General features: G+C 38.1%; 1 protein-coding gene across 1 annotated transcript in view; it reads right to left on the reverse strand.

Annotated features, from left to right (window-relative positions):
• Positions 1-4,135: 4,135 nt before the first annotated feature.
• Positions 4,136-25,454, reverse strand: part of RPP30 (ribonuclease P/MRP subunit p30) — a 26,143-nt gene continuing 4,824 nt past the window's right edge. The window contains exons 5-11 of the mRNA XM_006090033.3: positions 24,501-24,572; positions 17,882-17,971; positions 10,018-10,134; positions 9,419-9,448; positions 8,957-8,994; positions 8,486-8,565; positions 4,136-4,660 (exon numbers count right to left, since the gene is read on the reverse strand). Coding sequence (XP_006090095.1) covers positions 4,551-4,660; positions 8,486-8,565; positions 8,957-8,994; positions 9,419-9,448; positions 10,018-10,134; positions 17,882-17,971; positions 24,501-24,572 — 537 coding nt within the window. The 3' untranslated portion in view covers positions 4,136-4,550. The remainder of the gene's footprint in view (positions 4,661-8,485; positions 8,566-8,956; positions 8,995-9,418; positions 9,449-10,017; positions 10,135-17,881; positions 17,972-24,500; positions 24,573-25,454) is intronic.

Consider the following 25,454-nt stretch of genomic DNA (forward strand, 5'->3'; position numbering starts at 1 on the left):
TGGGCTGAGGGACACTATATATACATATATATATATCTGTTGCTTTTGTTAATCCTCACCTGAGGATATTATTCCCATTGATTTTTTTTTCATATATTTTATTGATTTTTTACAGAGAGGAAGGGAGAGGGATAGAGAGACAGAAACATCGATGAGAGAGAAGCATCGATCAGCTGCCGCCTGCACACCCCCCATTGGGGATGTGCCTGCAACCAAGGCACACACCCTTGACTGGAATTGAACCTGGGACCCTTCAGCCTCCAGCCCGACGCTCTATCCAGTGAGCCAAACCAGCCAGGGCCCCATTGATTTTTTTTTTTAGAGAGAGTGGAAGGTAGGGATTGAGGGGTGGGGAGAGAGAAACATCAATGTAAGAAACATTGTTTGCCTCCTGCACACATTCTGACCTGGACAGGGTATTGAACCTGCAACCCAGGTACATGCCCTTTACTGGGAATCGAGCCTACAACCCTTTGGTGTGTTGGGTGATACTCTTGTGTGGGGTGATGCTCTAACCACTGAACTTACTGGCCAGGGCCTAACAGATTATTTTCAGAGAGACAAATCAATCAAGCTTTTTATTTTCTGGCTTTTATGGCCATGTGTAGGTCTTTTCTAATTCAAATTTATTATTTTTTATTTATTTTCATTTATTTTTTATACTATTTTTTAAATTTACTTACATTTTTCTCCAGTATTTTACATGTTTTAAAAAAAACTTTATCCTTAATCCACTTGCATTTACTATAGGTGTGTGTACAGGTATGAGATAGGAATTAGACTCGTTTTTTTCCTAAGTGATAAAATGATAGCTGATAAATAGTAGGTACATTGTACATGACAGGTCCTTCTCTGAGCCTTCTACACATATTAATCTACTTAAGCCTTGCAATAATGCCACAGGAAGGGAGAAGAGATGGAGGAGTGAGGCGGGAGTGGTTATGTAATTTGCCCAAGGTCACAGAAGGTACTAGTGAGTTGGTATTTTAACACAGGTAGTCTTCAGTCTTTGCACCCAACTGGCATGCTGTACCGCCTCTCCCACATGGTAAACCAGTTATTCCAGCACCACTAACCAAACAAACCATCATTGCTTCTTATAACTGGAGAGGTTCTGGACTCCCAACTCTTCCATGAATCTATAAGAATTTCTGCACCAATCATACACTGTTTTAATTACTAGAGTTCTCTTGTCCTTTGTACATTGAGCAATAAAAGTCCCTCCCAATGTTCTACAAAATTTCCTAGCTATTCTCATATTTATTCTTTCAAAACACCAAGTCTTAAAAACCAAGCAAATACACAAGCAAACAAAAACACATACAGACATGTCGTTTGGATTTTGTTAAATTCATTAAATTTAGGGGAGAATTTGATGCATAATATCTCCTCATCCAAGAAAAAAAAGAATGTCTCCCTCCCTGTATTCCAGTCTTCTTTAATTTCGCTAATTTTCATTGAACAGTTTTCTTCATAGACATCCTACACATTTCTTATTAATTTATGTCTTTATGAATAGGGTCATCTTTTAAAATAGTATTTTATAAAACGTTATTGTTTATTAAAACTATTAGCTTTTGTGTATTTATTCTATAACTGAACTCTTTGCTGAACTTTTATTAAAGGTAGTATGGTCATTCTGTTTCAACTGAATCAGTAGTGGTTCATGTTCTAACAAAAGCACGCATTAGAAGGAAACCCACTGGCTGCTATTCACTGGTGACCATCATGCCCTAGTAATTTGAACAACGGGATAAGCACATATTCCTAAATAGAAAGCGGTACAACTGTAAATATATCACACATTTTTATAAACTAAAAGTGACATGTATTTCTAATCTTTTCCCAGTTGCTTCTCTTGTTTTTCAAAAAGACAGTCACATCCACAATAAGTTTACCTCATTTCTAATAGAACATTAAAGTCCTCACTATTGTATATTGTATCTGGTGCAACTGGGACACACACACACACACACACACACACACACACCCAGTTGGCTGAAAAGTAGATTAAGGCGTGGTATTAAAAAAAAAAGTTGAATATACACCCCGTTAAACATTTCACTTCCGTGTAAATTATAGAAATCTACACTCACGTGCGCCAATTTTTTAAAGAAAGGTCAAAGCTGTTCTTGGGAGTATGGATGCACTGATGAGAGATCCACAGCTGCCTTTTGAGTCCCAGGTTCTTTAAAGAAGAAGGAGAACTTAAAACTCTAGTAAAGCAGGCCAAGTGCAGAATTTTTACTGGATCTCCCCCAAATCTTAGTTATCCCGCTCACACCTTTTTTGACAGCACTTCTTTTTTAATAACTCCTCTTTCTCAAACCTTTCAAAAGCATCAACTTTCGTTTTCCTGGAAATTCTTTTTTGTTTTTAAATATATTTTATTGATTTTTTACAGAGAGGAAGGGAGAGGGAATAGAGAGTTAGAAACATCAATGAGAGAAAAACATCGATCAGCTGCCACCTACACACCTCCTACTGGGGATGTACCCGCAACCAAGGTACATGCCCTTGACTGGAATCGAACCTGGGACCCTTCAGTCCGCAGGCCGACGCTCTATCCACTGAGCCAAACCAGTCAGCGCAGAAATTCTTTTTTTTTTGCTCCTCATAGTTCATCATAATTTTTAACCAACTTATATAATTTTACAATGCTAACTACAAGGACAAAATGAACACACACCTAACTTTTGGTGAATCCAGGCGGGGTGTGAGCAGAAGCAAGCTGTCACTCGGGTGGCAGACTCCTGGTGAGGGGGTTCAGTAGCAGTGGCCACCAGCTTTGTGGAGTAGGCTAATCCACCAAACTGCACAAGCGGAAGTCAGTCAAAATGCTTTATTTTAGAACCATCATGGTTAATATATACAATATATAAATACATACGAACATATATATGTATGTGTGCGTAAAATAGTCGTCTACTTCTATTTTGCCAAAGGTTTTTTATTGTTGCTTAATTTTAAAATCTGGAATAGAGTTAAAATTTTATCAAATGTCTTGCTAGCATCTATTAAGATGATCCTGAGCAGAGTAGCGCAGCGGAAGCGTGCTGGGCCCATAAGATGATCCTGATTTTTCTCATTTGACCTACTGATATTATAAAGTACATTTAAAAGAACTGAAATATTCTTAGATTCCTAGAGTAAATCTCATCTTGTCATGATATACTCTGTTTTGATGGTTTCCCTTTATCAATATTTTAAAAGTATCTACATTCATAAGTGAGATTGTTATATAGCTTTCTCTTTCTGAAATCTTTTCTCTGACTCTGTCCTTTTTCTCAGTTAAAGAATTATTTATATCAATACAGCAAAAGTGCAGGTATTTGCAAAAAGGCTACCTCTACCAAATGCAGTCAAACCTTGGTTCTCGAACATCTCTCATCTTGAACAATTAGCTTCTCAACCAGACAATCCTTTCATACTATCAGATGCTATCTGATGGCTTGTATAATCATTCATGTGTCTCTCAGGTGATAAATGAGAGGACATGCTAGTATGAATCAGTTTACCGTTAAACTTCACATTGTCAACATCTCAGGAAATTGTGCTGTGAATATTATTGAGGTTTTTTTCTTTTGTTGCTGCTTATTATTAAATTTTCGTTTTTTTACCCTATATTTCATTTCCTTTTTGTTAAATTTACATTTATGTCCTCTTTGTTTTTAAAGTGTTTATTTATAGATTAAACAGTACACTAGACATGTACTGTATATAAGAAAGGTTAAAACAGGGAATCATTTGGGGGTCTAGAATGGATTAATTCAATTTACATTACTTTTAACGGGGGGAAAAAAAAGATTTGATTTTTAAATAGGCTTCCAGAACAAATTAAGTTCTAGAACTGAGGTTCCACTGTATAATAATCCTGCTCGTAATTGCTTTGATATTCTTAATAAAACTACCAGGAGAAATCAATATCAGGTTTTCAGGGGCTTCCAAGTCCAAGGAGGGAATCCTATTTTCAAGGACATCACGGAGGTGAGAAGCAGCAAAGGAGGAGGCCAAGTGTGATTTCAGGTGCACTTCCCCTCTCCTTCCACCAATTTTGTAACAAGTCCTGTTAGAAAGAACTTTGATCTGATGAATAAAAGAGGCTTAAAACAAAAATAGATCAACTAAAAGCCAATCCCTTAATATAAATTTTAATAGTCCATAAAACTAACCACTTTTTTAGTAAGGTTAAAAAATGTATATCAAATAAAGCAGAAAAGCATGAGTTTTTAAATGAACAAAAGAGTCTCTTGAAATATCGAAACATCTAATTTAATTATACCTGCCATTTTTATCAATTACACCAAGAATATAAGCTAGACTCTGTTTTCTCTTACACTATCTCAAAATTCATTTAGCTAAGTCTTTTCTTAAGCGCTTCACCCGGTTTCTTTTGTTAGTTTAAACGCCTGAATATAAAATCGTTTGTAGAGACTACCGATGTCTAGCTCCACGTGAAAACAGCAAGTCGTGCAGAGGTTTGATTTCTGTTGTGGCTGGTGGACTATGAAAGGGAAGACGGGAGTGTCTACAGAGCCTGGGAGATCTTTTCAGTCCTCACACTTGGCTTTTTTGGAAGCTGGAAGAGAATCATCATTTCCTTCCGATGGCCGAGGTTTCTTCACGGTGGAAATAATTCCAAAAGCAGTTTTCCTAGTTTCTACAAAACAAGGAAGGAAACCAGTGCTTGAAGTTCAGACATGATTTAAAGAGGTAGATGAACAAGTATCACCATGTTGCTTTGACAGCACTAGTAAATGATAAAACCATCATGAAGTACTGAGTGCTGATGGCATTTAGTGTTAATACCCCTCCCCTGTCCCAAATATACACACATCAATATATCACCAACATCTAATTCATTCCTAAGGATTACTTCAAGGGTAAAACTGCACGGCAGGTTATCTCTAATGGTTTGTCCATGGCATCTTATACAGCCAGAACCCAAGTCACAGACCCTAGTGCAGCAGATGCTTTACATATGGGAGAAAGACGGATAAATCACCAGAGCAAGTACAACCGTCAACTGTACTTCCTCCAGTGTGTGCTCACTTCATTGTACAGCATGTACCACAGCTGTCATCCCTGCTAGATCATCAACGTACCTCTGAAGATTCCACCATATTTATTGCCTGGTTATGTAATAGGTGTTCAATAAATACTTGAGTTAATGAAGAAAATGAAACTCACATGTTTATCGATCTCAAAGATTGGTGATGATGGACAAAGAAAAATAGGATTATTAATGTTTAGGTCAGATTGGCAGCAGAGTTCAACTTAAATTTAGCCAACTTGTGCTAAAAATCTACTAGTGGGTCAGGCACTGTGTCATCTATAGAGGATATAAAAATGCCTAACAGTGCTTCTTCCCACAACACACAGATAAGTTCACAAGGAGCAAATATAACAAGAATTAACTCTGCCTGGATAAATCAAGGAGGGTATTATAAAAGAGGTGACTTGCTCTAGCTGGTTTGGCTCAGTGGATAGAGCGTCAGCCTGTGGACTGAAGGGTTCCAGGTTTGATTCCAATCAAGGGCACATGCTCAGGACGCAGGCTCAATCCCCAGAGGGGGGTATGCCAGAGGCAGCTGATCAATGATTCTCATCATTGCTGTTTCTCTCTTTCTCTTCCTCTCCCTTTCTCTCTGAATCAATAAAAATACACATATAAAAAAATACAAGAGGTGACTCTAGGGAGGAAAGAGGGGGCAAATGGAGAAGAAAGTATTCCTTTGCAAAGCCATGGCGAGAGAGAGGGGAAAGAAGAACCTAGTATGGTTAGGGGACAACATGGCTGCTGTAAAGGAAGAATGTGAAAACATCAGGGAGAAATGAGGCTGGCAGAGTAGCTTGGGAGGAGCTATAATACCATGTGAAGAGATTAAAACTTAGTCCTTAGGAAGTGAGAGGACATAGGGAGAGATCCATTAGCTATGAAGGAGGTAAAACCTAAAGAACTAAATAAACATAAATTTAGTTAAGAATTATTTATTTCAAGTAATAAAAGTAAAGTCAATTTTAAAGAGCTAAGCGTTACCTTTTCATTTGTAAGGATTAACTTGACAAGTCTACTATATTTTTGTCAGTTATTTAAAAGCATTTTAATATATAAAAGGACAAAACTGCTCTTGAGGTCATTAAAATGACAACATAATCAGAGAGCCTCAAATTAAATAGAAAGTGCCAATGATTTCCATTTCACCAAATGGAAAACGTATTTAGAGATGTTTATTTGTATCGCTATGGTTTAAGCAAAAATCTAAGAATCAGGTAAATAAATAAAAAATATAAAAATTAAATTGTGAAAACCAACACTTTGTAACAAAACAAAATACATTTATTTTCAAAATTCTTTTAGTTCTATCTCAGAAATGTTCTATTTTTAAATCACATGGATATTTACTTCTTAATTCAAGCTTATAATTATAAATTAGACCTTTATAGTTATCAGCTAAAGTGTAAGTCTTTTGAAAATACATTTATTTTTGTAATAGCAAGAAGTTACATTTGTATAGGGCTTTAGTTTTCACATACAGGGATTGTCAAGGAAAATCTACAACTACCTCTAAAGCACTTATTTATGAGTGCACTATTTTGTCCAAGAGGAATTAAGTCAGGTGTGCCCAACAGGTCCATCCTGGTCCAATGGCTGCTTGAAAACACCAACTTCATCAACCACTGGCCGGATCCTCTGACCCTGAACCTCTTTCTTCTGTCCCTTCCCCACAACCTCAGAACTGCTATTCACTGGTTCCTGGAAACCTATAGGACCCATCTAATTCTGAATCCCTGCGTCCCAAGTTTTCTGTTTTCAAGGTATCCATTCTTGCACTGCTTTCAATATTGCCCTCATGAGAAGGTTTCCAGGCGCTCTAAGAACCCATTACCATCTTCTGGTAGAGCACCAGGGCTCTGCTGTCCTTAAATGCGGCACTGAGGGTGATACAGATGCCAGCTGGAACTTCATCAGTGCAGGGGACAATACTGAGACCTTGCCTCAGAATCCTTTCTTTCTTGCAATGTAACCTAAGGCTAAATTAGCAATCTTAGGAATACACCACACAACTGTCTCATACTATCCCAATGTCAAGTGAAACCAGGGTGACTATAATTTATCCTCTAGATGTATGGTTAATTCTGCAGGACAAGCATAAACTAGGCCTATCCTGGGCACACTAGAGTGAATGGCAATGCTACCTGAAGTCCACAAGTAATTTAGTTTAGCTACTATAAAAGCCCAGCTTTACATAGTTAAGTGTTTTTTTGTTGTTGTTATTTTTTTTTTAAGGTAAATGCAGAACTTCAGATTTTTCCCTATTTTTTAAGTTCCCTTTTCTTGCTTTAGTCTACTTTGGAACACGAATTGTTATCCAAACTCTTGCTGATTCCTTACATTCATTTAAAATAGACAAAAATAACCAAAGTGTGAACCAACTGTTCCCTAATTTCAAGAAAATTTCGATAAAATCCTGATTAATTTCGTCATTCCCAGAGCTTAATGTGATGGGGTCTAGGCTACATAATACAACAATCTCATACTAAACATTTTGAAACCAAAAGCAAAATTATGTAATTCATGGTAAGTCAGTACAGTAATCAATTCTCTCAATGGAAATCAGATTACTAAAATCTAGACACAACACACAGGACTTCAGTAACTTAACTAGTATGTGTATGCCAAATAACTTTGTCGATACGTAGCAACTTATTCTGAAGTTTAAATTCCTCTGGGTGATATCAAGTAAATTGTTTCTTGACCCTACCATTAGTGCTAAAAATTTCTAAGAGAATGAAAATAAAACAGAAAAGTGTAAACTAAAAAAAATAAAACCTCATTTTCATTCTTCAAAATCTAGGCATACCATATACTTCTAATTTAATTTTTATCATCTGATGAATGAGAAATTCAATGGCTTCTAGTAGTGAATTAATGTGAAGAGAAAGATACATGTAAATGAAATGTGAGTAAAAAATGTATAGTCTGCACATACTTGATCATGTGAACAAAAAATGAAAAAAGAATCACAAGCTGTAATAAATGTGAAGAGGTACAATTTGAGTTTGTTAGTTGGGTTTTTACAATGCCTTTGCTGTTTTTATGTTCACATATTGTTAACATTTCAGTTCTTTAAAACAGTGATTTCCAGGAGGGAAAGTGTGCTCCTATGGAGAGGAGGGAGGAGAAAGGAAGAGTAGAAGCCTATCAAAATACAGGCAGGGACATCCATGCAGAGCTTGAAAGGATGCACTCAATACTCATTTCTGTAATACAAACTATTCATTCCACAAACTCCAGAAAGTAAAGCCTGAAGCGAAAGATGAGAAAGCACTGCTGGGTATGGTTAAAGCAGGTTGGGAAAAGATGACCCTAAAGGAACTCTGCAGGGAAAGATAATAAAAGTGGATATGGCGCAATGGTCTGATAAAAATGACTGGCTCCTCACATGACCACTGGATAGTTTTGTTGGAAGAACTTGCTCACCTCCGTGGAGAAGCGCTGCTCGGCAGTTGGTAGACACTGCAGCCTTGGCATCACTTTCAGAGAGTCCAAACAGCAACCCTCTGTGGGGTCGTTAAGGATTTTAACCGAGTCAGCCAAGGACAGGCGACTAACACAAACATAACTGACAATGTCAACTCACCTGGTCACACTGAGAGAGAGACTTTAATTCTATCGCAGTTCTTAGCCCAAATGGAACATGCTTTTGAAAAGAGTCTCATTTAACTAAGCTTTTTAAATATAGTCCCTCATTCTTGTTCTCCTTTTTCTCTCTCACTCTTAGTCCAGAAAACAAAAGGATAAAGCTATCTAGAACCTGATGTAATTTTTTTTGAAATTAATTGGTAAACCTACAGTAAAAGGTTAAGAAAAATATCTTGTTAAAGTATATCATTTCAAATTCCAATTTTCCTAAGAGAGAATTTCAGTAACTTCTGACTCAGAAAAGGATACAAGTTTGCCACATCATATGGACCTCTTATTTCTAAAGGCTAAAATAAAATGAAACAAACAAACAAACAAACAAAAATCAGACATGAGTGCTGCTATTCATAACGTTTCAAAGACTTCATCTACAGTGAATTAATAAGATGATTAAGTGTCTAAAAATAAGGAATTCAATTGCATAAATTTAAGTTTTTATAATTTTGATTGTTTTTAAGTTTCTGAAAATATAAAAGAACCTTAAAAAGCATTCTATAACAGTATAAAAAAACCTATTTATATAAATAAAACTTGAAGCCCAAAAGAAATGGGGATAGATTTTACTCTTCAGCAATTACAATGAGCAAATACAGTTAAAATGAAAACATGCAATAAACATTCATTATATTACTATTTTACTTTCTCCCCTAGAAACTTTTCCAAGTTTTATAGCTTGAAAAGCAAAAACAAAATACGTAGTGGCAGACTTACCCTTTCTGCAGCACTAGATATAATTACATTCTACAAAACAGAAAGTGATCAATATTAATCTTAGAGGTTCAAAAAAATTGAAGAGTCTTATAATACAAATAATCAGTATTCACATTTTAACATTTAAGGCTCTATAAACACCAACTTCTTTTCAAGACAAGGTAAGTAATTAAAGTGAAAGAATAAAAAGCCCTCATGTCAAACTAAAGGCAGCGTATAATAATAAGCGGAACAGGTTTTTCCCAACAGATCTTAGAAAAGATGAATTCGTTTTAAAAACTAGTTGAGAAGGTCATATAAACTAAATTCAACTCACTGATGACAAAAAATTATTACCTACACTATTCTTTTCAGTGGCTAAACTACAAATTCCTTATGGAAAGATAAAGGCTTTCAACACATCTTTCCCTCCTTCACATTAATCTTCTCTCATTATTTTCTTCCCCTTAAAACTTACAGAGTTCATTGAAATAGGAGAATTTATTCCTGTGCCATGACAACTTTCTTCTCTAAGGAAAAGGAATCAGTTTGATAATCTAGTGGATTAATAATAATAAACTGCTGGATTTGAAAGATATCCTACAATTAGGAAACCGTACCTTTCCTTTGCAGACTTGCATCAAATTGAGGGCATTGGAAATTGTGTACCTTCTCATTGTGGAGTCTTTGATGGCTGGGCTGTAGACAAGTTCAAAGCCCACACCTCGGTCAATTGCCTTCACAGGAAATAAAGAAAAATAAACTTCAAGGATAAACACACACTGTCTTACTCTATTTTCACTAAAGTTCCCTCTCACCTCCCTCTATACTCTCCACAGCCCGCCTCCTGCTTTTGAAGTATAGCTTTAAACAAAGGCGAATTTACGTCCAAATAGCATCATCCACAGAAGAAAACAGATCTGTCTCTATCTGATCACAGAGTTTATCTTAGCTGTGGGGAGGCTGACTTTATATAAACAGGAATCATGAAGAGGCTATGGTGAGCAAAGTCCCAGTGCGGTGGCAAAAAGGCTGTTACTCCATGAACTACCAAAAGAAAAGAAGAGATGTGCTCCCCATACTTAGGGTAAACTATTTACAAACAAGTAATTTGACCCCAAAATGAAGAAACTAAGAAATGAAGAGCTGAAAAATTTCCAAAGAACAGGGGTAGAAGGCCTCTTAGGTAAGTCATTTATTAGATATCTGTTGAATGAAGGAGGACAAATAGCCATGGTTGAGTGTTATGTGTCAGGCACTGTGCTAAGAGTCTTATATATGTATTTAGCCCTTATAATAACCACTATAAGGCATTATGGCAGAGATTGCTAATTGCCCCTGACATCTGTTCTCCCCTTTTCTTTAGTGAGTCCCTAATTTTAAACTGTATTCATGGATGTCCAGCAAAAAAGATAGAAGAAGGCTGGGCCCCTTGATGATCTTGCCTAGCTCACCAGGCGCTTGGCCTTTTACACGAGAAGAAAAGAAACTTCGTTCTTATTTAAGACACTGTGAAGAGGTAGACATCTACAGGTAAGAACATAGCCTGGAAGTGGCGGAGATGAGACTGAAATTCACCACTACACTATTCAGTTTTCTTCTTCACCCATTCACAATAGGCATGTTTTAAGCCAACTATGGAAGGGACTGTTGAGAAAAAGATGACATGGTTCCTCTCTCTAGGAGCTTACACTTTAGTGTGATCAAATAATCACACACAAATACAAAACTTTAACCGTGATAAGTGCTATCAAGAAGTCTGGGATTGGGCGAGGAAGGAATTAAGTAGTTACATAGTAGAGGAAGGAGCATTTGCAGAGGGAGGGAGGAGTATGTGGAAAGGCTCTGGGTTGGAGAGCGTGGTAGCACACAAAGGTCATAGGCCGGGGAAGAGAGAATTAAGGGGGAGCCTTACAGTGAAAGTGAAGGCTAAAGAGATGGAAAGGCCAACGGTGCAGGTCTTTAGAACTGGCGACAAGATAATCTTCTAAGAGTAATGGGAAGTATCTAAGGTCTTCAGCATGAAAGCAATAATCAGATTTGCAATGGCAGTCACTAAGTTACAGTGGTCTTTTGAATGAACCAAGGAAGGAAAACAGGCCCAGACCAGGTAGTATGGCCCGAGTCTCTGTCTGGCAAATGAACTTCTATTACCCAGAGGACGAGTTGGGACTGGTCCAGATGTAACTGCTAGAGGTCTACTCCTGAGCGTGTACAGGGAATGGAAAAACCTGTCTTCCTCCAGAACTGGCAGCCACCTTGATTTAATTCAGTTGTACCTTCTTATCCTTTCTGAACACAGATTTCCTTTTTTACACCCCACAATCTGCCCTGTCCTTAATCTTCTTGCTATCTTGAGGCCCCCAGATTTTATTTTGAATTTTCTTACATATTTGATATTAGATTTTAAATGCTATTTTCCACACTGTAACCTTCCCTTCTCCCCTTTTCTGGCAACTTTTCCCCGCCTCTAATTCTTTGGCTTGTGTTGTTTCTAGGAATGATATGTGTTAGGATACTCTTTGTGCCACAGTTAAATGTCCACCCCATTTTTCCTGCCCAGCTTGTACATCTTGAGAGCTGGTATAATGCTTCTTTGTAACTCACAACTGACCTTTATACAAGTGTTTAATATATTTACATTCTAAGAAAATAAATCGTAGCTTATGAAAAAGAGGCAATGTGATAATGCTGATTATCCATCATAAAAGAAACCAGGATGAACTTGGCAAATTGAAATTCAGATAAACCAAAGACACCTCCTTTAGCCACATTCTCAATTATTCCCCTAGCTATTTCTCTTAACAAAAGTACTAGTTAGCCAGAGGATGCCATTTTTTTTTCTCTTCTCATCTTCTAGTTGCTGATCTAAAACACAAGACAGTGGGCTGGAGAAGAGGGGAAACAAAGGATGTGGATGACACATAGAACTAGATGACCAGGTGCCTAAGTATTCTTAATTGTGACTAAAATTTTCCCCCCACCACACCATGCACCATGGGGACCAGATCAAAATTACACTTCTTTTTTTTTGGAGGGTGATGGGGAGAGAAAAAGGAATATAATTATCAGCTTAATTATTTTTTAAGAAAAAAGTTCTGATTGTGATCTTAAGTACATCAGTCGTTTACCTTAAAATTGCTAACAAAACTGAGACAGAGAAATTAAAGATAATGTGCTACTGGAGGTTGTGAACATTCCTTTCATAACACTTTAAATTTTTAGATAAAGTATAGACTCATTACCAGGGCTCTTGCTTCTAAGACCATTTTAATGAAAATTGCCTTAAGCTCATCAAATGGTTGTTCATTACAGCCTTTCATAAAGAATGACAGTGCCTGTGTGATTGGCTTTTGTTCACTTCTCTGACCAAAGGTTCTAAAACAGGGAGATTTCTTTACTAATGAGAAATAACGTGGTAATGACGTTGCAAACCAAGGGCAGGTGTGTGATACTTGAATCAAGAGATACTGACGGTGAAAAAAAGACCAAAAAAAAAATATCGATGGTAAAATTCCAAGAACTAAGCTTAACAGAATGAAGAGAGAAAGAAAATAGGGAGTTGATTACTGGGATAATATCTGAATTCCCTGTTAATTTCATAAAAATCATTTATTTATTGAATTCAAAGGATGACACCCTTGGTGTATCACTCTTTAAGACGGGTAATTTGTGCCCTAGACAGTTTGCTTAGTGGCTAGAGCGTCAGCCTGCAGACTAAAGGGTCTCAGGTTAAGTTGCAGGCTCGATCCCTGGCCCTGGTGGGGGCACATGCAGGAGGCAATGCGCTAACCACTGAGCCAAAACGGCGAGGGCTATCATTAGTCTTTTAACTTTATTTCTGTAGGTTTTTTTTTTTTTTTTTTTTTGCTATACAAAATTTTGATGCTGGCACTGGCCCAAGCATTAGATCAATGAAGTACTTAACACATTTCAGTTCCCAATATATGTGTGATAAAAAAATAAAGTTTATAGAGCACTCACACCCAATCAAGTATATATGGCATTATTCCTGGAACAACCAACCTCACTGCTTCAGACACTATTTACAGGACATCTCTCAGTGGGGACTAATTGGACCATGAAGATAGAAATGGATTAGGGTTAAAGGAAGTGCTGAGGGAAAACTATCAGAAAGAGAGCATAACACATACAAACACCGAAAATAACTCAATATACTTGAAGTCATTGTTGAATGGCAATAACACTGAAAAAACACCAAAGGGAAAGTAAAGGTATGTGCTGCTTAAGAAACATTCTCGAAACCCGAATTCATAAAGATTATGTTTTAAAATATGAAATTATTGTGTGCTTAAAGAGCTCCGCTATAATTTTCCATAGCATTTCCCAGTGGTGCGAAATGACAGCAGGTAGAATAAAAGCTTGAGTACAATTGCCAACGCAAGCCTTTGTGAGAGAAGTCTATCTGTGTGAGTCACACACTACCTGAGTTTCAATTTCAATTCCATTATAGTGGAGTAATTCAAGCCCTGACCCTAAAGCTGCTGGGCTAGAGTAGGTGTAAAAGTGCTTAAACTATAAATGCTAAATAATTAGAAGTCATTTGATTATCCGAGGAGCTAAATTCAATTTTTTAGAAACCCAATTATCACATAATAAATGTATGTGACTCCCATACTCTAGACCACTGGTCGCCAACTGGTGGTCTGCAGACCACTGGTGGTCCGTGAGGTCCGAAAGGTTGGCGACCGCTGCTCTAGACTCCAGAAGAGGTTTGTAGGAGTCTTTAGAAGGAATTACATCATTGAAATTATGGTGCCCCAAGCATGTGAAGATTACAAAAGGGACAAGAGCTATGAATTATACAAGTGAAGTGCTTTCGTATATCTGAGCCCGCCTTCATAATCCCAAACTTCTATGCTGACAATTCGCACATGGCTTCTAGCCTCTAGGTAAAAGACTAATGAATTCCCTGTTTTAATCTCCCACTTTTCACCACCATAAAAGAAAAGAGCACAAATCCAATCCAAATGAAGATCTATGCTGTTTCCTCATGTGCCTAATGAAGGGATCCTTGTAAAGCCAACCTATCCCCTTTTCATGGCCAAAGACAAGTTCATCCTTAAGGCCAAAGGAGCAGGCAAGGACCAAGACTTAAGGCTGAATTGTTAACCACATTCACTCCATGTTCTGTGCTTTCATGGTGAACATACTCCCCTACACATACAGCTCCATATCAGATTAGATATTATCAGATACAAATAATACATACACAGCTATCCAACTATTATTTACCCTGAACAAGCAGCTGGACACCTCTTACCATATGTTTCCAGCTTCCTCTCTCTTAAATGGGAACTAGGTGAATAAATTCATGGGGACTCTTCTTCCTGACCAGTTCACACTGCAGCCTACTTCTATATTAGGTAGACTGAAAATAATCTCGTGCAGTCCTTCTCTCCGCTCCATCATCTAGTTTTTATTAAACAACATATGTAAAATGTTCACACCAGATTTTTTAAAAAGCAGACACTGTGTTAAATACTGCATATCCCTCTCACTTGTCAAATTTTCACTTTTCAGAATTCTTAAATTGAAAAATGTGGGAATTAAGCCAAAAATATCATCAAACAGCAGCAGCCTTCCTGAATTTACAGATGAATTGGGGGGTGGGATGTCCTATTGCTGCTGCCTCCTCATGCCATCCCAGTGCCCCACTTCCCTCACCTGCCAACACTGACTACCGGCTAATGACTCGGACAAGCAGGATTTGGCCAGGTTCCCCAAGCTGCACTTTGATATGCTAGGCTAGACACATATTCATCCAACTGAGAAGTTTCAGGGAGGACCCACTATAGGCACAATGTTGGGATAATTTAAAAAGGATGCCCATGACACAGCTGGTGCTCTCTGGAAGCTCACAGTCTGGGTTGAACAAAGGGCACTTTGGTTTGAGAGCCCTCACCAAGCAGCCACTGGGAAGCTCACCCTGTTGTGGGACATAAGGAATTGTGTGCACTGCTGTCCATTCTACAGATTTGGCCTCAGCATCACGGGCTACTACCTACCCCCAACAAGGACACAGCAGTGCTGTATGTGGGCTGACTCAGGCAAAGCCATCTAGAAAATAGCCTTCCTAGCTCCTTAAGGTGAAGAAGAGAAAGGTAAAAGGGCTTTAAGTTTAATAGCAATTTACAGAGCCGCTGCACTGGCTAACGCCAGGGGGTGCCTTTTATACAGCAACGGGATTGGCAGTGTGAAGCTTTGGCAGACTTCTAGAGCCAGAGATGGCGACTTCTGGAGAGGAGCCACCTGTGAGGCCAACAAGACTGTTGTAGGCCTGGGTACTGGAGGAGGCTATGCCTTTTATCACAGGTAGTGGGGCATGGCAGGGGGCTCTTGTGACGGAATCAACAGAACTGTCCGGACACTGTGACTGAAGAGCTCAATGGCTTCTCCTTGCCAGTCTTCATTTCACCACGTCTGCTAAGTGGGCTGTTAACACAGATCTCCAACTCTTAAACTGTGACGATTCAGGTGTTTTGTTTTGTTTTAGCATTTACTTATTTATTTATAAGCACTGGCAAGAATGTGGGGAAATGATGATTTGAGCTTAAGCAATATTGTTATATGTTCAGTACTCCTCTCAATATTTATCAGAAAAGAGCTGTTTTATAGTATTCCCTTCAAATATATGACTTTAAAATTTTGGGTACTTTTCAAGTACAGTTTTAGTAGCACATTTTAAGGGGCAGAACATAAGCCAACTAAAATTTTTACACACTGAATTCAATTTTTCCGCACCACATAGATCAATTTTCTCATTGTCTCCCCCTGTTCTTGGAATCAAGCCAATTCCTTAGCAGCAGAGACAGGAAAACAACTTGAGGAGGCTGTGATTCTACAGAGACAAAAGAATAGGACAGTTATCTACCTTGAAAAAATAGATTAAATTTTTAATTTTCCAATTCTGACAGGATTAGGTATATAACCTGGATTGTTTATTAAACTCTCTTTCTCCTTCCATAATACTTTCTGAGAATGGGAGACTAAGCTTTGGAAGCCACTCTTCCAAAATAGCATCCTCCCCCTTCCTAGGATCTGGCTGCTGATGAAAACAGTTAACAGCTGTTAGTGATGTGAAATATCACCTTTATGACGGAATAAGACTCACAAGACGGCATGACAGATGGAAGAGGAAGGGTAGGGAAAACGAGAATTATGTAGAAAGGAACCATAAAGAAAGGTACTGAGAAAAATTCTATAGCAGAGGGAGGAACAAAAAGTCCCCAGAATGCATGGCTCCCCTCTTAGATAATTACAAAGGTAACCTGGCTTTTGTGTAAACCAGCATGCTTCAGTGCAGCTTTTCACTGCGCATGGACCATGCCTGCTATGCTTTCCATGCATGCCCTCCCCCAGCTCACTGGTGCCCCAGGGATCCCCAACATTATTTCCCTTCCCCTTCTTTCTTGACTTCTGTCCCCTAGTGTTCAATATTCAGGCAGTAAGTGTCCAACACTGTTAGCGTTCCTTCCAAGAAATATCCTTCATAGATTTTGATTTGTAAAGCCTTTCAAAAACATCTCCATAATTTACTGAAATTTTTATTTTATTTTAAGCTTTCTTTTCTCGTTTAGTCAGTTTACAAAAATAAAAATCCTCTTAAAAACGCTTATTTAGCCCTAGCCCAGTGGTCGGCAAACTGCGGCTCGCGAGCCACATGCGGCTCTTTGGCCCCTTGAGTGTGGCTCTTCCACAAAATACCGACTTCTGCGCATGGGCCACGAAGTTTCAATCGCACTGTACGTACGTGCCCGCACGTGGTATTTTGTGGAAGAGCCACACTCAAGGGGCCAAAGAGCCGCATGTGGCTCGCGAGCCGCAGTTTGCCGGCCACTGCCCTAGCTGGTTTGGCATTTGGCTCAGTAGATAGAGCATCAGCCTATGGATTAAAGGGTCCCAGGTTTGATTCCAGTCAAGGGCACATGCCCGCGTTACAGGCTCGATCCCCAGTAGGGGGCATGCAGGAGGCAGCCAATCAATGATTCTCTCTCAGCATTGATGTTTCTATCTCTCTCTCCCTCTCCCTTCCTCTCTGAAATCAATAAAAAATATATATATATTTTAAAAATGCGTATTTAGCCCTAGCCAATTTGGCTCAGTGGATAGAGGCACTGGCCCGTGGACTAAAGGGTCCCAGGTTCGATCCCGGTCAATAGCAGGAACCTTGGTTGCAGGCTCGATACCCAGCCCTGGTTGGGTGCACGTGTGGGAAGCAACCAATCGATGTGTCTCTCTCACATCAATGTTTCTCTCTGTCTCCCTCCTCCCTTCCACTCTCTCTACAAATCAATAGTAAAATATCTTTGGTGAGGATTAACAACAACAACAAAAATGCTTATTTATCACCTAGCCTTTGTTTTTCTTCATCTAAGAGCACTGGTTTCTTCTGCTCCTTGTCCAGTTTGTTAATCTAAGTTTCTACAGATTCAAGTATAGAAAGGAAAGTATAACACTTACCACATTAATAGGGGGTCTTTTGAAGTAAAATGGTAGTTTCTCTGTTACAGTTATGCAGACTAAATCCACATCTAGATGTGTACAAGCAACCTGTCAAGAAGAAAAAGGAGGTAAGCTCTTTTTTGTGGCTCCTTGGAGGTGGGAAGCAGGTAAGCTCTTTTTTGTGGCTCCTTGGAGGTGGGCAGCTGCTTCAGGATGAAGGTGAACACCTCTTTCCCAGCCACTGGCTGCCAGGGACTCATGGCCACAGAAGTTTTTGCTGATGCTCTGGGTGAAAAATGAAAGAAGGGGTATGTGGTTTGAATCAGTAGTGAGAGCAACAAACATGGTTTCCTCATGAAGCAGGGAGTCTTGACCCATTGCCGTATCCACCTGCTACTGAGTAAGGCATTCCAGTTATACACCAAGGAGGATTGGAGAGAGAAGCTCAAATCTGTTCGGGGTTGCATTGTGGATGCCAATCTCAGTGTTCTCAACTAGGTCACTGTAAAAAAAGATATTGCTGGTCTCACTGATACTGTGCCTTGTCATCTGGGGACCAAAAGAACAGCAGAATCCACAAACTACAAACTTTCTCAAAAGATGATGATGTCTGCATAAATGTGTGAGAAAGCCCCTACATAAAGAAGGTAAGAAACCTTGGACCAAAGCACCCGAGATTCAGCGTATTGCTACACAAACATCAGTGTATTGCTCTGAAGAAACAATGTACTAAAAATAATAATAATAATAATAAGGAAGAGGCTGCAAAATATGCTAAACTTTTAGCTAAGAGAACGAAGGAGCCCAAAGAGAAAGGCAAAAGAAAAATTGGCACGTTAAGAATAGGAATGAGGTCAATTCTGATATAAAGAAATATAAATAGACATTGCTCACTCTAAAGGTGTTATGATGGCTCTGCGTTGAAATACAAAGGCAATGGTCAGCCATTCCTGCAAGTTTGGCTTGAACGGTTTAACTGTAATCTGGCTGAAGCAGTGTGATATGTCCACAGACCTTAAACAGTCAGGGCCTAGAGACCCTTTGACTCATGGTCTGCTACATAAGGATGGGCTGCTAAGAGAGGTTCCATTTGTGGAAGTATAGATTATTCTAGAAAGGGAAAACTAACTGAAATCCAAAAAAAAAAAAAAAAAAAAAAAAAAAAAGGCCAAATGCTCCACTTTTCCCGTAAATCATTTATTTTTGTGCTAGGAATTGTTTCAGGCCTATGGTTCCTACTTGTCTATTAAACGGCTGAAAAAATACGAACATGACACTACCAATGGCATTTTGTTCAAATACTAATGAAAACAATCTTCATAAATGGTCAACACAGAGCTGTTATAAATCAAATGATACTGAATGCATTTTTCAGATTTAATTTCCCTTTCCTTTCTTCTAATTTTTGCTATCATTTGTTGATCAATACTCCAAAAGAGATTTGAAACTGCTTACAAAAGCTGCATGCAAGATGAAATAAACAGATAAGAAAATCAGGACAGAAGGAAAATAAATTTGAGGAAAGGTTACTAGTTTAAGAGTACAAGCCAAAAGACACTGCTAGAAAATGAATATCTGGCTCTGATTTTCCATTATTTGATTTACAGTGATAAAAAGAACTGGCTGTTTTGAACCGTATTAAACATAAGACACACTCACAGTTTTGGTATATACAGAATCCATGAACAAATTCACACTGCCAGGTGGCTATGCTAACAAACCAATATCAGAGACCAAGGGAAAGAACGGAGTAAGGAAGAGGAGTAAAAAGGGGGTCACTCCTACCCCCACCCAGACTCCCTGGCTTTAAGACAGTCCTAGTAACTCAGTAAGCCTGGGAAGTAGTGCTGTTTTGGCAAAAACACTTGGCTCATTAAGAATCTGCCCCATCCCAACTGCTACAGCTGCCCAACTCATAAAAGAGTCATTGAAAATTTAATAAGAATGGATGAAGAAAAGCTCTGAATAGTAGATAATACAAGTTCAACTGCTGTCCAACATTCTTTAGTAGTGACTATCACAATGGCAAAGATAAAAATGTTCAGGAATACACTGCTAACACAAGAATGAATAAACAGGTACTCACAGGATCCTTACTTCAGTACAGAGTCTTAAAAAGTACTTTAGCAATAGGTATCAAAATTTTACTAGTAAGTGCATACACCATCCACTTCACCTACAGGAATGTGTCCTCTAGGCTCTAGAAATATATTCTATAGCAATGTACTCTACAAATGCTCAGGGATATTAGTACAATGACAGCCACTGCAAACACCAATCACAAAAGACTAGATGCAACTGATCATGTATCAATTTCATTTCAATAAATTATATATAGCCCCTTTTTACAATGGAATATGCTGACTCCTAAAAAGGAAGAGGTATATCTCTAATTGTCATCAGGGACCATCTCCAAGATATACTGTTAGGTGAAAAAAAGCATGGTGTTACATAAGAAGAAAGGAAGGGGGGAAGAGAGAGGAATGAAGGAAGGATTAGGTAAATAATATTTCTGAGAAGACACAGAACTGTTAGCGCACCCTCGGGAGAAAAGGGAGAGGAAATTTTAGGTGGGAGAAAAGTGTACTTTCCAATGCTTATCTATTTGTACTGTTTGAAGTTATTATCATGAACAGAAATTATTTTTCACAAAAAAAGCCGATTCATTTATTTTTAAGTCTGCTGAATATCCTTCCCCAGACCAAAGCTAAATTAGCCTTATTTTCTCCTTCTTCTATATAACTGGCTAATTAAAAACTACCCCGTGTTGGTTTAAGTACATGCATTTTAATAAACTTTCAGTAAAAGGCCAGTTCAACTTGGTTCCCTTTGACACCTCAAACTTAAAATGTTTCAAATTGAATTCTTTTGCTATTTAGCATTCTATTAATCCAAGATGTACTACCCTGACATCCATAAAAGGGACTTGGGGAGAACTATGAATCCCTATCCTTCTGTTCTCCTTGTTTTATAAAATAAAAAATGTTTGCATATGTATGTGCATTTTCAAGAATATTCTTTCCTTAAGTCCTCATAGGAGACCTTGGCCAAAGAAAAAGAAATGATATGAATTCATATACAACCTGCCAAAACCACTATAATAAGATTTTTAACCATAAATATTATTTTTACATGATTTAATCTTCTTTAATGATTTAGAAAGTACTTTAATGTGAACAATGCTTTTATTTTATGGTTATCTAAATGTATCAAGTGAACATTTGGATTAATAGAAAGCTAAGTAGCAAAAGAATTCAGTTTGAGACATTTTAAGTTTGAGGTGCCTCCTGCATGCCCCACACTGGTGCACTTTTCTAAAGAATGGATTTGAGTCTCCCATATGGCTCAGTGGTTGAGCGTCAATCTATGAACCAGGAAGTCACAGTTGGATTCCCAGTCAGGGCACATGTCTGGGTTGTGGCTTGATCCCCAGTAGGGGGCGTGCAGGAGGCAGCCAATCAATGATTCTCATCATTGATGTTTCTATTCATCTCCCTTTCTCCTCTAAATCAATAAAAATATATATATTTTAAAAAAGATTACCAGGCCCCACTCCCAGTGATAAATTCAGAAGTAGGGCCAAAGCATCCTCATTTTAACAAATATCCCCAGCAATTTTGAAGCTGGGGGAGCCATAAGGACTGTCCTGAAAAATAACCCCTTTCAAGAGCCTGAGGTACTGGTAGCATACTCTACAACAGCAGTTTTTAAAGGGAAGTAGGCATGGATTTTGGAAGCAGGAAGCAAATAGAACTTTTATTTCCATCTATTTTTTAATTCACTCTCTTAAAACTTGTTTTGTGTGTACGTTACCTTTTACAGCACACTGTTATAATGAAGTATGCAAATAATTTATAAGAAAATAAACATATGCCCTATCTGGTTTGGCTCAGTGGATAGAGCATCAGCCTGCGGACTGAAGGGTCCCAGGTTCGATTCCGGTCAAGGGCATGTACCTTGGTTGCGGGCACATCCCCAGTAGGGAGTGTGCAGGAGGCAGCTGATCGATGTTTCTCTCTCATCGATGTTTCTCACTTTCTATCCCTCTCCCTTCCTCTCTGTAAAAAATCAATAAAATATATTTTTTAAAAAAGAGAAAAGAAACATACATATATTGGGGATGCAGCCTCAATGCTTATTAGAATTGATAGGGTGCACAATCTAAATAGTTTGTAGACAACTAGACTAAATAACCTGAATTCACCTCAACCTAAATCTTTAAATCTAGTCACTTTAAATGGGAATAAGGAACTCAGAAGCTCCTGAAGCTTCTCTGAAACTCTCTGCTACATTCCCTCCCCCATCCCAAGAAGCCCTGGGAATTCCCAATGCTATTAAGGTGGTTAGATTTTATACTACTAATTGTTAACATATGTGTGTTATGATTATCTTAGAGACCTTAGTTTTAGATTATATCTACACCTTTTAAATTAATCAACTTTCAAACCAAACAAATGGAATCAATTACAGGATACAACCTCTTAAACAACAACTGCTTGCATTTGTCCTGATTCCAGACCATGAAATACTTTAAAAAGCTTTTTAAAATTGATTGTCTATAAAAAACAAGGATAGCCCCAACTTGAATTGAGTCTTAGAGAATGGGTAAGATTTGGACACATCAGAGGAAGTTGTTCCAATTTTAAAAACGGTTTTTATGTAACGTTTTTAGTATATCTGTATAATCAAATTCAAACAAATACTGCGTAAATTATTTGTAGCTTTCTTCCCTCTTCTAGAATACTTGTTTCACTCACCATCATCAAACATATATTATGCTTTTAAATTCACTTTTTGAATAGTCTGAGAAAAATAAGTAATATGATAAACAACTAAGATAAAATTGCTGTACGGAATTATAATGTATTCTAAAACCTAAAGCCCTAGCTCTACTACATACTACCTGAGATTTAGAGCAAATCACTTAGTCTGAGCCTCAGTTTTCTCTCCTATAAAATGGGGAGAGTAACAAATATGTGTCCCAATTATCCCTCAGGAGTGTTGTATTAAAGGTAAAAAAAATATGTAAAAGTCTTTCGAAGGTAATATAAATGTATGTCTTCCAGCCATACTGTCATGTTTTAAGGGTTCTGTTTCTCTAATCACCAGTAAATGGCTATGGAAATGTAAGTTATATACTTACATTTCTAAATCAATTTTGAAAAAAAAGTAGTACAAATTGGGTATATTACCAGCTTTTAGTGTACAACATAACTGAACTGTTATTTAATAACAAAACTAAGTTACTATTTAACAAATTTGGGAACTGCCCACAGTCCTTATACCTACCATGGTTCCATCCATGAATCAGAATCTCCTGTGGAACTTGAAACAAACAGATACCAAACTCAATCCCAAACCTACTGGATCAGAATCTACAGTGGTGGGGGCTGAGCACCCTGATTTTAAAAAGTTCCACAGGGGTCTCTGATGAATATGTACCACTCCCCTTTACTGACCTCTTTTTCTGAAACAAAATTGAAAACTATTATAATTGAACATTTTATGAAAGGAGTCATCAAAAACAAAGTTATTTATAGATAAGTTGTGCTGTTCCTCTACAATAATATACACATTTAAGAATTGATTAAAAAAAAAAAGAATTGATAGTAAACCTGGAAAACTAAATTTACCACAGGTAAGTCTTCTTTGTCAACAGCTCCATCTACTGGATAAACTTAGGCAAAATCTCCCTATAATTTTAGAACAGACTTTGCTTAGAAATGAACTATGCTGTAAAATTAAAACATCAAAACCAGTACGTTTTCCCCCCTGCAATATACCTTAGGTGGATATACGTTTTGCAGATGTATACTTTTTGGAACCTAAAGACAACATTCAGAACTTTCTAAAAGTATCTATAGCTCATTTTACAATGTAAAACATATTACTGAAAAACTATATTACAGGTGATTTTTTTTCCCTTTTCTGTAATCATTTAAAATGTCCAGTATGTTCTGTCTTAAATTGATAAAAATGACCATACCTTGTTATATAACTTTCCCTCCTGAAAACAATCACAGATATAGCAATTTTAAAAGTACGAAAGGAATTACATTCACAAAGGCTCTCAGATCAGGAGGGGGACAGGATCAGCAGATGGCTGACTGTGGAGAATTTCTAGAAGACCGATGCTTGACGTGATCCTGCTGGCATATGGGCCACACCTCTCAGCATGCAAAGGAGAAAAATCAGACAAGTGGGAGCTTTCACGCCACAGTAGAACCTTATGCTTTTTTTCCCTAACAGGCAGCAGCAACTAGTACGAAGGGCAGAAACTGAAGTGATTTTTAGAACTACAAAGAGTGAGACTAACATTTACTAAGAGAAGTTTCTAATGAATGAATGAATGAATGAATGAATGAAGCAGAGATAAAGAAACAGGAGAAAACTTGATGGGCTGTTCAAATCTGAGCCCATCAAGTGTCTAGCAGGATGAACAAAACAAAACAAAACACATGCCACCTAAATATATCCTGTGAAATTCCAGAACCGTAAATGAAAAATTCAAAGTTTCCAGATAGGGCAAAACAGATAATCTACAAAGGCAAAACATATCATCTACAAAGGCATAATAATCAAGATTTCTTTTAAAAAATAATAAACACTATTTTCTTTTACTTAATCTGTTACTTACATGAAAAAGTTTTTCTGTCTTTGGGAAAACTGCAACAATATCATACAGCCGGACCCTCGAAGAAGTTGCTCTCTAGTAATAAAAAGAATGTTGTCATACAGTAACAAAAACAATACCCATGGGATTCTGCTTGTGGTTTGGCTGCACACCTAACATGCCACTGACAGTTTTGCTTTGCTTTGTATGTTGGCAGAGAAGACTTTCTAAGCACGTGATACCAACACCCATTCCACCAACCTTCTACCTTCCTTCGTACATTGTTACACTTGTATCAAACATTGTTTGCGATACAAAAATCAAATTAGATAGCCCTTGCTTTCACAAACTAGTGGAGGAGTTTGTCAGACACTGATTAAAGCCTGTTGTGTGGACACTAGGGGTACAGAATCATTTAAGGCATATGTCTGCCCTTCGGGGAATTCACAATTTTGCTGGGAGACAAGAAATACACTTGACTCAGTATGAGGCAATTAGGTTCACAATGAGAATACTGTTAAATAAAAATTAAACTGCTAGATGTGCAGGAAAATACCTGAGAAACCAAGGACAGAACGAGAGAAGTATATCAGTTAAAGACAGCTTATCCTAGCTCTGTGGTCGGCAAACCGCAGCTCGAGAGCCACATGTGGCTCTTTGGCCCCTTGAGTGTGGCTCTTCCACAAAATACCACGTGCGGGCGAGCACGTACAGTGCGATTGAAACTTCGTGGCCCATGCGCAGAAGTCGGTATTTTGTGGAAGAGCCGATATTTTGTGGAAGAGCCACACTCAAGGGGCCAAAGAGCCGCATGTGGCTCGGGGAGCCGGCGGTTGGCCAAGGAAGCAGGTTGGCTGAACCCCTGCCCTAAGCTTATCTTTCCCCCCCTTTAAAAAGGGGAAATTTTCCGGGGGGTTTACAAAAAATTTTTTTTTCCCCCCCCACTGGGGTGGGGGGGGGGGGGCCCCCCCCCCCCCC

This window comes from Myotis lucifugus, unplaced genomic scaffold (assembly GCF_000147115.1).
Source record: "Myotis lucifugus unplaced genomic scaffold, Myoluc2.0 scaffold_66, whole genome shotgun sequence".
Classification (NCBI taxonomy): domain Eukaryota; kingdom Metazoa; phylum Chordata; class Mammalia; order Chiroptera; family Vespertilionidae; genus Myotis; species Myotis lucifugus.